The 12,194-nt window shown below is 35.3% G+C and overlaps 1 protein-coding gene across 1 annotated transcript; it reads right to left on the bottom strand.

The window, feature by feature from the left end:
* Positions 1-1,265: 1,265 nt before the first annotated feature.
* On the bottom strand, positions 1,266-11,004 carry LOC142551304 (protein LEO1 homolog). Its single transcript, XM_075660471.1, has 12 exons — positions 10,700-11,004; positions 8,936-9,258; positions 8,602-8,728; positions 8,305-8,490; positions 7,006-7,182; positions 5,519-5,650; positions 5,145-5,324; positions 4,922-5,053; positions 4,671-4,772; positions 4,326-4,565; positions 2,090-2,255; positions 1,266-1,584 (listed from the first exon to the last, which is right to left on the bottom strand). Exons 1-11 carry the CDS (start codon positions 10,823-10,825, stop codon positions 2,124-2,126), a joined length of 1,857 nt encoding a protein of 618 aa, XP_075516586.1. The 5' UTR covers positions 10,826-11,004; the 3' UTR covers positions 1,266-1,584; positions 2,090-2,123.
* Positions 11,005-12,194: the final 1,190 nt, after the last annotated feature.

Genomic DNA, 12,194 nt, shown 5'->3' with positions numbered 1-12,194 from the left:
CGACCTATTTTTTCTCAAATTTATCTTGTATGTATTGAAGATCAAAATTTTGAGTGTGATTGGTTTGGTTTGGTTTGGTTTGAATGTCCGTCTCTATCAAACATATAATAAAATCAATATTTCTATGATCAAAATGGCTATTAAGTCAAATTATTCGAGCTCAGTTTCAAGATCAAAACATTTTCTAAAATGTGATAGATTGAGTTGAGGTCGATAAAGAGAGAATAATTACTAGTCTATTCACTTTTTTGCACACTTGGGGATTTCCATCGATTAAATCATAGCAAATAGAACGTGAATGGTACATGATAGATTAAAGGTTTAATTTAGATTTCCAAAATTTATAGAACAAATATTTTTCAAAGTCGATATGCTATTGTTTGGGGGAGAAGTATATGTCAGCCAGAGGTGCAGAGCTAGTTATCACGACCAACTCTCCGTCTTTTTTATGATATTAACATACGTGGATCCTCTATCAGCTATGTCTAGTTATTAGAAAATTTCACGATAATTTTTCTTTTGAACTCAAATTTCATGATATCTTTACAACAATATCACAAATATTTAAAGGTGATATTTATCTCTACCTGTGCGTTCCAAAATACATAAATCTAAAGACAACCTAAAAATATCATATCAATTATCACTAGCAAGATGACATTTGAGAGGTCGAGCATGTTTGATATCAAAATTTGTGATCCTACCAAACCAATTGACCGAATCAAGTCAACTCGGTAACGTGTTCCGGTTAATTGTTTTGCAAACCGTCATTTTAACATAAATAAACCGGACACAACAAAATAAAATGGACCAGACTTAGGAGAGTTGCCTTTCACGTATGTTCTTATCGAGTTAAAGCAATTATCATGATCATTTTCATTTCAATCATTTTAATCTTATATTTACTTGATTTTAACGAAAAACATTTCGGCTAGCTCGATTTTTTTTAGAAAAACGAAAATATACGTTGGTCTCTGCTGTGCCTCACGGTATAGAAACACAATTCTATATTCGGACTTGTTTACCAACCATATGGTCCTTACCTCTTGTCATTTCTCATATTGGTCATGGGTTGAAAACAGGAACTGAACTCTAGGTGTTATCGAGTTTAAAAGTAGCACAGTTTTAACACAACCAAGTTATTGTGTGATGTAGATACATTTTCAACCTGGAGTTATCCCAAAGGTGGTAAGCCCAGAACAGACTTCCCTCATCAACAAAGATTTTCAAATTAATGGTGTCGAACACCGCTCCCTTCACAGGCAAAATCAATCCGTAGAAGCGCATTTACGTCATGACATGATATCCAAATTAAGATCCTACAGAAATAAATTTGGCGACGTGATTCATCAGGCTATTTTTTTTTTCAGATCCGAATCATATTGCAGAATGTTTATCAACGGGAACTCATAAAATGATGAACTGTTTATGCCGCGGATCATATACATATTACCCCAACTACAAGCAAAATTTGAAGAAATTTTAAGAAACTTGATAATTACTGATATTCATCAAGGATTACATGGATGGTGGTACAGAACATCGGCACGCAATTTTCCATGGGACAATTGAGGACTGTCTTATCTGCAGTAGAATGAAAATTTTAGACCATGAAAAAGGCACTAAAAGTAGAAATAAAATAAAATAAAAAAGTTAAAGAACAATTGAAATTCAGAACTAATCCACTCTTAATTTAGAAATTACAGTAGAAGGCAACATCTGTTATAAGTGTAGGACATCTATAACTACCAGTGTCCTAGTTTAACTTCTAATTTCGTGGTGTTTATATCAGACACATTAATAGTTTCGATGCATCTCGAAAGAAAAAACCAAACCAGCATAAAATTGCTCATCAATTATGCGTTCAAGCATATGTAAGTGTTTTGAGAGTGCATTTCCTCATGCAACTATATATTGCACTGTATATATTTTCTGCAAAATTCATAAATAGTAAATTGTTGAATGAGCACAATCAAATCTAATCAGCAGGTCCCAGAAACTCGTCGAAATGAAAAAGATAACATCTAAGTGTCGCACTAAAGAAAGCCTTTTTAAAATAGTAAGACCACGTCTAGCAGAAAAAACTAACCGTGTTGTCTTTTCTTGCAGAATTTAAACTCGTATTATTCCTCATCGCTGTCGTAAACCATTTTCATGCGCCGATGGGTTGCAGCCTTCCTTGGAGGAGAGTCTTCGTCAGACTCAATGTCCTTCCTTTTAAGGCTGCCTCCAGAACCATTGACCTGCTCCACCTCCTGGTAAATAATAATGTCAAACAAGAAAGATAATGACCTATCACTACAGGGGTGGGTGGCCCAATCAAAAACTGTAAGCAATGTGGCAAAGCGTATGCACCTAGTACAAAACAGTGGGTTCTTACCAGGTGCAGCATAATCTTAACCAAGCGATATCCCATGGATATCAACAAAAACAATGTATCAGTGCGTATAAAAGCTTTTTAAAAAAAATTCAACAGAAAACGACTTCAATTAGTCACCATCTTCCTCCTACCACAAACAGTAAAACTCTGGTGTAAAGTTAAACTTTCTGCTTAATTTTTCTGTAAATGGTTACCAAAATATTTTTAATAGTGTAAAAAAATTTATTTTGTAAAGATCTAATCTACTTTGACTTGTCTAAAATAGAAAAACTACAAATTTATAAGTCGCCATAACTATTAATCGCACGACATGCACCAAGGTGCCGTAAGGTCTTGGAGCTCCAGGTATGAAGCAAGGCACATACCTTTTAAATGTGAGGTGCAGCAGGATTAAAAATGAAAATAAAAATTACATATATCAAAGAAGCTACATATTTCACACAAAAAAATAATCTATAAGACTTTTACCCTTAAGATCAATCTCCGATAAAACCAAAATGATTTGCAAAAAGGGTAGTTAAAAAACAACAAATTTTCGGACTATTAGATTTAAATGTAAATGGTAAACATTTACTAACATATACAAGAGAATGAAATAAAAGAGTACAAATTAAACTAAAATACCTAGAGATTGCAAAATACAACTAGCTGAAGTTGCCATTCCCGGCCATCTGTTGTAGTAATATGGTAAACGTCCAAAATATATTATTGTATAAATAAATCATAATAATAAAATATTTCAGCCCAAATAAAAAATATAGCAGTCTCACAGACCCAGGCCTTGCCTTGGGCCTACTCTCAGAGGCATGCGCCTCTTCCCTTGGCACACCCCTCTGGTCATGACAGTGCGCGTAGGATGTATGCACTCACAGAGGGCTGCACCTGATGCACCTCATTCCTGAGGCGCTCTTTTGACAACTATGTAAGTCACAAAATGGAAATTTCAAAAATCAGGCTCACAACAACTAATATCAGGTATGAGTATCACCGCGGTAACAATGGATGGGTAAGGTGTATCATGATGACAAATGGAAATTTATAATGGTATAACGGAATGCTATTGTCACACTATGAAGAATTTACACTGTTTCAACTACAACAATTATTAGGGTCAAGTATCTTAATATTAAAAACTAGGAAATAAATTACTGACTTAAGAGTAACAGTGTTTAATTTCAAGCTTGATCCATTTTGAAGAAGTACCACTGTACCGCTACATGTTGGTTATTTACGAATTAAAAGAAATTTAGGTGATATATTAGTTAGCAGCTCAAGATTAATTATTTTATTCAAGTTCAACCAATTTAGCTCATAGTTCACGACATGAAACAGATAGCCTGTTTTTTAAATCCAAACAGTCCTTTGTCACTGCATCACCTAAGATCTCCGAGAAAAAGAATATTTTAACGGTTGATACATGGAGTTTCTTCACCATTAGTATTTTCAAACAGGTCCAACTCTAACCATAAATTTAGTCAGGATCCTCTGTGAAATTGGTCGGCTGGTTTACAAATTCCATGAATTTTCCAAACCCATGAGATATGCCTCATGAAAATAACAATATATCCGATTACGGACTTTTTAAGAACCTGAATTCCACTGTCAAATTCTAGAAAGCAATAGACAGTCTTGTATCGTACTACAGAACTTTATATTATGTTCTTTAAAAAATACTAGATGAAACAGCCATACAATTAATATGAAAGACCGAACTTATAGATGGCATGTATGTCTAATCAATATTGAAGCAACCCTCACAAATTAGCAGATACCACAGATATGAGTTTATCCTCGGGATATCATACGTGTAAATAAATTTACTATGGGCCAACTTGGTGAAGAGCCCTAAAAGAGAAACAAAAACTATTTCAAATTTTGTGCCATATTGCATCCACATATGAAGGCTAAAGCAAAAAAAATTATCATGAAAAGAACTTTCCCTTACCTCAGCCTCTTCTTCGGATTCAACGTAAGTCTCTTCCTCCTCTCCTTGTTCATGTTCTTCCTCTTCTTTGGCATAATCCTGTTCTGCTTCTTCACCCCTTCTATGTAATGGAGAATCTTCATCTTCTTCCCCTTCAGTCTCATACTCAGACTCCTCCTTCTCACTTTCAGAGAAATCCACTGGTCGTCGAGATGATTTAGCAGCTGGAAATGCCGACTTATGAGGTATACCTTTTGGGCCCTGAATGTAATAGTGTTAAAATCAAGATTAAATGATAACATTAAATAGAGTGATTAAAGGTAAAGGGACCGGACTGCTCATATTACTCATGTCAGATTGGCTAACCTTCTTAGCATTTATAATGCGCTTCTCTGCATGTGCTTCCAATTCAAGGTCTTCCTCAAAGCGACGGTGTTTCCTTGAATCATAATAATCTCGTCCATCCTCCTAATGACGGAAAGAATGATATAGAAACTAATTTCAGAAAAGAGAATTGTTTCACAATAAGATTGGGAGGTAGGTTTGATTAGGCATTCATGATATGGCAAAACAACAAAAGTAAGCTCATGTCCAGAAAAGATGCTCTAAATTCTAACCTCATCCAGTGCATCCTCCAGAAAACCAGGTGAAAGTTGTCGTTCCCTGCGGACAGGTTGTGTATATTTACGATTCACCTTCTCCTTCTTCCGGTTAAGAAGTTCACTAGCTTTGATTGATTGACTAACAGCCTAAAAAGACCCACACAACAAAGTAATACTTAATATTTGCCATTCATCTGACGCTGAAAGCTAAGTACATCAGATGTTTATTTAAATATACCTTCTCTTTTTGCTCCTTCTCCCTCTCTGGATCAATATCAGTGATGCAGTTCTTGACTTTGTAAACCTTTTTGTGTCTTGAATCAACGAGAGCAGTCAATAAACGATGAGAATTAGAGGATAACGATGAAGGCATAAACCTCATTTTTGATGAAATACTCCCCTGGGATTGGAGAATGCCCTGAAAAAGAATTGTCAATCAACAGAAGGCTCAGCATTATGCTTAAAAAAAATTAATATATCTAATGAAAATAAGATACCATCCATCTGGACCTGTGCACCTATTAAAGTTTTTGTCGATAGCTTCGCCATTATTACATTATTGGTATAATAAAGAGACAACGCACAATAAGCCAAGAGAAATGAAAATCTTGCCTTTCCATGCCTAAGGAAAAGATGTGCTTGTTCGTGTTGAGCATCCTGCTTAGATATATCGAGCACTTCATTTCCAATAAGCAACTGTAGGCTGCCATCTGACCACTCCACAAATCTAGCATTGCTTTCCATCTACACAGATAATCACTCTATCATGAAATCATAACAACAATAAACTGAATTCAAACATATAGCAACATTATTGTTAATGCAATTCAAATACGAAAAACATTCATATCCAAGATAAAATAATGAACAGAGCTCACATATTTGCAATATTGCTGTTCAAAATTATTTGTGAAGGTATCCTGTGTAGATTTGTCAATTACTAAATCACCAATTCACAAGTCTATGCTTACGTTAAAAAATAAAGCCACCCGACTCTAATTTATTCAAGTAATCAACAAACTATGGAGATTTACTTGATTTATATTTTGTTTTAATTTGCAGGCTCTGCCTTCCAACTAATCTCCTTGGCCTTCAACTTGTAAGTCTTGAAAAATATTTGTACATTCTCCATTGTGAAATAAAAAACAGAACTCACACACGTACACATTTTTTCTTTTAAAAAGAAGATATTACTAATCAGAATAGAAAAACTATGTTTTTTTTCTACACTTCTTATCAACATGCTTATTTCACTGCCAGGTGCTCGGGCCTTGTAGCCTCTTAGTATTTTGAATATTATGCATTTTGTGTTTCTTCTTTACATCAGGCAAAATGTGAACCATAAAAAAAAGTAGGTACCTTTATTTTTCACTAATTTTTGTACTTGTTACTTTTGTATTGTTCTCCAATAATTATAAGGACTTTTAACCAACATTCAAATATTCAATCCCATCACAACTTTATAATGGCATATCAGAATGGTATAAAATGGCTCTCTCGATGAAAATATGAATTTTAGTGGGATATATTTGAATTAAATTTGCATCCCAATTTGTTGTCTGCTATTCATTCCATGATCATATGACCATCATGCACCTAAGCAATCAATTTTGTGTCTTGTAGTATTCATGCAAAAGATTTACACATCATCTGCAACAATGTTCTCTTTCTATATACACTTCAATTATAGGGGACTAAATTAGAAGCTATAAAGTCAATGTAAATCTAAAAAAAACAGTGGACATATTCAATCGTAGTATGAGTCTCATTTACAAAAGCCAAGTAAACAGTGATGCATTGCCCGAAACTACCATAAAATAAATAAAATGAGTGGATATAGTCAGGTTGTGTTTTGATAAGTGTTCTAATTTGATAGATGAATCTCAAATGCTTTCATCTAGCAAGAATTTAAAATCAATTATACTGATTTATAAGCAAGTTTAAAAGAAAGAAAAGGAATTTCAATTTCATAGGATTCAGAGTTACTATTTTTTTTCCTCAGATGAACTTATATTTGAGTATCGACCATTGACAACATCAATTCAATGTGCACATGTTTCAAATGGGAACAACTAAAAAGCGTTGAAGGATTTACTTACAGATAAGGAGCCATCAGGTTTTTTGAACTTCCTCCAACGAACAACATTATTTTCCAAACGTATCCTCTTTCTCGATCCTGATTCATCAGTCTCATAAAAATCTTCTTCAACAAATGTTTTGGGATCAAAAGGTTTATAATCTATGCCCATAATATTTGAAACTTTGATCATATTCATCTGCAATAGTAGAATCGTCATTAGACTCATTACTATTTCTGCAACTATGTATTTAATACCTCGAGTTTATTACTATTGTCCAGGTAAACTAGAACCAACATCACCTCCAGATCAGTAATTACAGAAATAAAAATCAAAGTGAAACCAACATAACCATAAATTTTGTATGAGAATGCTATCCAATTTCTAATGAAAAGAGACAATATACTTAATTCAAAACTTTTTTTTTTTTTGAGAAGAAACTTTTATTTATTGATAGAAGTAGTTTTACATAATAAGCGGATGAGAATTCCGCACAATGGGTTTATCAACCCGATGAAAAACATCACAATATTAATCTCATGCAAAAACAAAATTTCAGTCCCTAATCAAATCTGAAACAGACAAATGACTGAATTCTTTAATATTGGTCGTCCAAATAGCCACCCTGAACCTGATCTTCTCCCACACCTGCTCACCATTCTCGTACTCATCTTTGAAGATTCTGTTATTTCTTTCTAGCCAAATAGACCAAAACGTACAATGAACCACCAAGTACCAAAATATAGTTTGGGTTTGCATGGGGGCAATGTGAACAAGTTTAGGTTCTTCATTATTGGGAAGACCGGGAGAAAAGCCAACTTTCAGCAGATCATATCTTGAGGACTTGACATAAATCATAGCAGTGCTGAAAGGGATTTATCTTTCCTACCTTCATACTAGTATCAAAAGTTCCACAGTTCTCGATATGTCATTTCAGTTACATCAATGTCTTCGTTAAGTTCTACATAACTTCAAGGAGACATCCAGCCTAAGTTATGAAAGAATGCACAAATTGAATAATTTACACGCTGATTGAATCCTATAGCTCGAGTAAATGCTTCAGAAGAATCTATATGACTCATCACATCTTTTTCAACACAAATTCACCAAAATGTCTTTGGTTGTTCTCGAAGAAGTAGATGCCCCATGAAATGATTCGAACTATCAATATATAAACCAACTGGTAATGCGGACAGACAGAAATACTGGACTCCGTAAGTGTAACGTCAATAATATTAGATCCCAATCATGATTTCTAAAAATAATTTGGTTGATTCCAAATTGTAGCAGCTTCCAGTGGAAAGAAAACAATAAGTAAACCTTGTCTGACTCAGCTGGAGGATGGCGTAGAGGAATCTCCAACTCCAGTGCGGGGCCAACCGGTTTTTCCTTAGGTTTAGCATCGGTATGATCCTCTTCAGAATCATATGGTGCATCTTCATCAGGTATCATATCCTCCGGCCTAAGCTCTCCCTCATAATTTTCCTCTTCGTCCACAGGTGATAGCTATATCAAGGGAAAGTGCATGAATCATTTCATCTGTATATTATTTATAATTAAAGTGCCTTTTTATATATGAACAAAGAATACAGTTTCAAAATGAGTTCTCATACTAACATTTCCTTCTTCAATCTGATTCCGAACTTCATATTCTGCTTGTTCTTCGTCTTCAGAGTCCCCAAAAACATCCCGTATCTCTGGTGCAGAGTGTAAAAATTGATCACTTTTCTCGTCACCAAGTGATCTGCACCAAGCCATTAAATTCAGACCCTTGAATACATCCATATAAAATATCGCACTGAAGAAATGATACGATAACTCAGTTTCGAAACACTCAAAGCAGATGAGAGGAAATGCATTGTTTATAATCCAGTTTATGCAGAAAGGAAAACCAAATAATAAACGACAAAAAATTGTAAAGTAGTGAGCTTGTAGACAATGAGCAAGAGACCTGGGACTCTGGGCCATATTCTCTTCATCGTCCTCATTAGCAGCAAAATGATTCTCTGCAGATCTTTCTGATCCACTGTCAACTGCATCACGTCTTCTGCTTGTTACACCTCGTTGGCCATATTGCTCCTTTTCATCGCTCTCCGAATACCGATCTTCACTTTCTTCCCTTTGATTGCCTGGTTCAACTTCTTGAGAGCTCTGGTCTCTCTCGCCCTCACTTTCTGTATGTAAACGATCAAGATCTTGAGGTTCACCCTCACTCTCAATTTCTGCTTCCCCCTGGCCTTCACCTCCGCCTTTAGGTCTTCCGTCTACTTCATCCTAAAAATTAAACTAATATCACAATATGTTGCATTCGGTTCAAGAGATACGACTATATAAGAATAAAGTATTCTGGGACTATTGAAATAACTAGATCGGATATGAAATAATAACTGATGGAATAATATGTTTGATTTGACAAATTCAGATTTGGATTAAAATTACAAGTACAAGATGAATTATAATTTTACCTTTTGACCATTACAAGTAATGGTATATGGTTGTGTGGTATGTATGATAGAATTATCAAACAGTATGTTATGTTGTGACTATTAAAGTAATATGATATACTGAGAAATAGAAATTGATAAATAATATTATATTTCATAAATTATATTAATCAATTATGAAACAGACATAATTCTGAGATCTTCTTCGAGAGTTCTTTATTAATGGCCCCAAACATTTACTACAATAATTTTTAAAAAGAACAAACATTGAAGTTCAATTATTTACACATCTTCCAATGCAGTCAGATTAGAAAACTCATTTACATATGGGAAATAGCAACATACATTTGTGTCATCAATTTATGGATTAAAAATGTTAAAGAAATTCTATATTCAAGGAAATCTCAATTAACACAGACCAACAGAGAGTAAAATAAAGATAACTATCTATGCACGATTTCTTATATGGAGTTGTAACAGATTTGCATAAGGTTTAATCAGGACATGGACAGAGTGGGAGCAGAATTTTGGAGATGGAAAAAAAGGAAACTGTAGATTGAATTTGATTAGCAAAAATATAACTTAGATTCTTGCATGAATAGCATCCTCAATATATATGTTAGAAAAACTCACCTGAAATTCAACCATAACATTACAAATCGTACATGCTTAATCTCATACATGTACATCCAAAACTAACATCTTTTGAATCAACAGCTGATATAAAAGATGCAGAAAAGTTACATAAATGTTCGCAAGTGGATTTTCGAAAAGAATAATCATTCCACACCAAAAAATGGACACTCTTGCAAGCAGGGCCAGAACTAAAATAATAGTGAAAGGCAAAACTAGGCTACAATATGCAATTTTTATCATAAAATCACAAACTATGGAACTTTTGCAGGAAAAACTTGTGTTTTCATTATTTACGCCTTGAGTTTTACCATACAGGTCTACTGCCCTACCTTCCAGTGTTAGGCCCACCCTGTGCGGCAACAAGCAGACAGTAGTCGGCATCCAGGTATCGGTTCGCCGTAAATAAATAGGGAATTAGGTTTAAACTTTCAGACCCCCATACACGAGGAAGGCCGATTCTCGCATCCCATAATAGCATTGACAAAACAATTTCAGTAAAATAAAGTAATTTCATCAGCCAAAGACACTTTCGCGTTTTAATTATTGTAAAATTGAAACTTTTTTTCAGTTTAACAGCAAAGAAAAGAAAACAATTGAGTAAATTAGACAAAAAAAAAATACAATAAAATCCTCACGGAAGCATAATCAGGCTGTCGATTAGATTCGTGCTCGGATTCGATCTCCTCCTCTTCTTCCTCTTCTTCTGACTGGTCACCGAACAGGTTTTGCATCATCTGATGCCGCTTCTCTTCGCCCACCATTGTTATACGAATTCGAGAGTGTTTCTCTGTGCTTCGTGTGTGTGAAATAGGGCGTTCTCAGAAGGGAGGGCTGCAGACCGCAGATTCGTGAAGGGAATAGCTGTTGATTACAAGTTCGTTTTCATGAACCAAATCAAAATAAAGTCTTGCTTCATGCACCGTTCCCGTTTTCTATTAATTAAATTTTATATAAAGTAAAATTTTATTTTTGTAAAGTGTAGTTGCAATTTTGTAATCAGACAAATCAATTCTCATCCATCTGTGTGTACATTTACTCACAGTGTTCTAAAAACCACCGGTTAAGCATTGGACAATCGTCACCAACCCAATTTTTAGATCTCTTAATTAAATAGAAAACACATAAATCGAACAAAAACCCATCCACACAGAAATCGTACAATAAAACACTAGAAAAACTGATGGCGCTTATTACTTGGCCAATTTTTGTTTAAAATGTCGTCGATAAATCGTCGGAGAAGTTGGATTTACTTCCGGAACTTTTGCTGATGTGTTGTAGAATTCGATTAATGTCGTTGGATGCATGATGAGAAGTTGAGCGAGGAAACAAGAAAATGATATACCGTGTTTGGAACTAGAGGAATATGGCGATTTTTGAAAACGAAAAGGCGGATGCTGACGTTATTATTAAGAAAATTAAGATTTTAATTTATCGTTGTATTCCGAGTACGATATATATCATAGATGATACTCACGAGAAATTTAGGGTCCGATCCACGCAAGCGTCACTAATCCAGACACGGGTTTAAAAATTACCCTGGGCCTGAAATCACAAATAAGACCGTTAGGAGGGGGCCAGGAGGGTGTCCTGGCGTAGCCCCTCCGACGCTCAAGTCAGAGACTGAGGATGATATATGGGGGGAGCAGCTAAGGGCGCTGCTGAAAACAATATAGTGAATAGCTTAACTGAACAATCAAACCAGGTATTTATAGGAGGATACCTGGGCCCTTGATGGGCTTGTCTTCCATTTGGGCTAGGGATGAGCCAAGAGTAGTGGGCCCATCCATGTCTTCCATCTGGGCTAGGCCCATCCATGGGGTATCACCAGTCTCCCCCTCCCGAGTCGAACTGAATCGTAGGTTCAAAGTTCGATTAGTTGTGTTGTCCTTGATTTATCGGCGACGAGGACGTACCGTAATAGAAAAATTTATTTCGTTTGTCGTTAACGAACGATGTTTGCCGCTGTGAAAATTACGGGGATCGACCTGCCAGGTCAGGTCGTGGGGGTGTGGGGGCAACGCCCCCATAATTTTTTCAGAAATAAGCACTCGCAAGGGTGAGGCCGTGCATTTTTCCTGCGGTTCTCAAGTCTCCCAAGATTTGGAAACAAATCAAATCGCAATCTTAATA

Source organism: Primulina tabacum, chromosome 1 (genome assembly GCF_025594145.1).
Source record: "Primulina tabacum isolate GXHZ01 chromosome 1, ASM2559414v2, whole genome shotgun sequence".
NCBI lineage: Eukaryota > Viridiplantae > Streptophyta > Magnoliopsida > Lamiales > Gesneriaceae > Primulina > Primulina tabacum.
The sequence above is the reverse complement of the archived record's forward strand: the minus strand, read 5'-3'. Positions and strand labels throughout refer to the sequence as shown.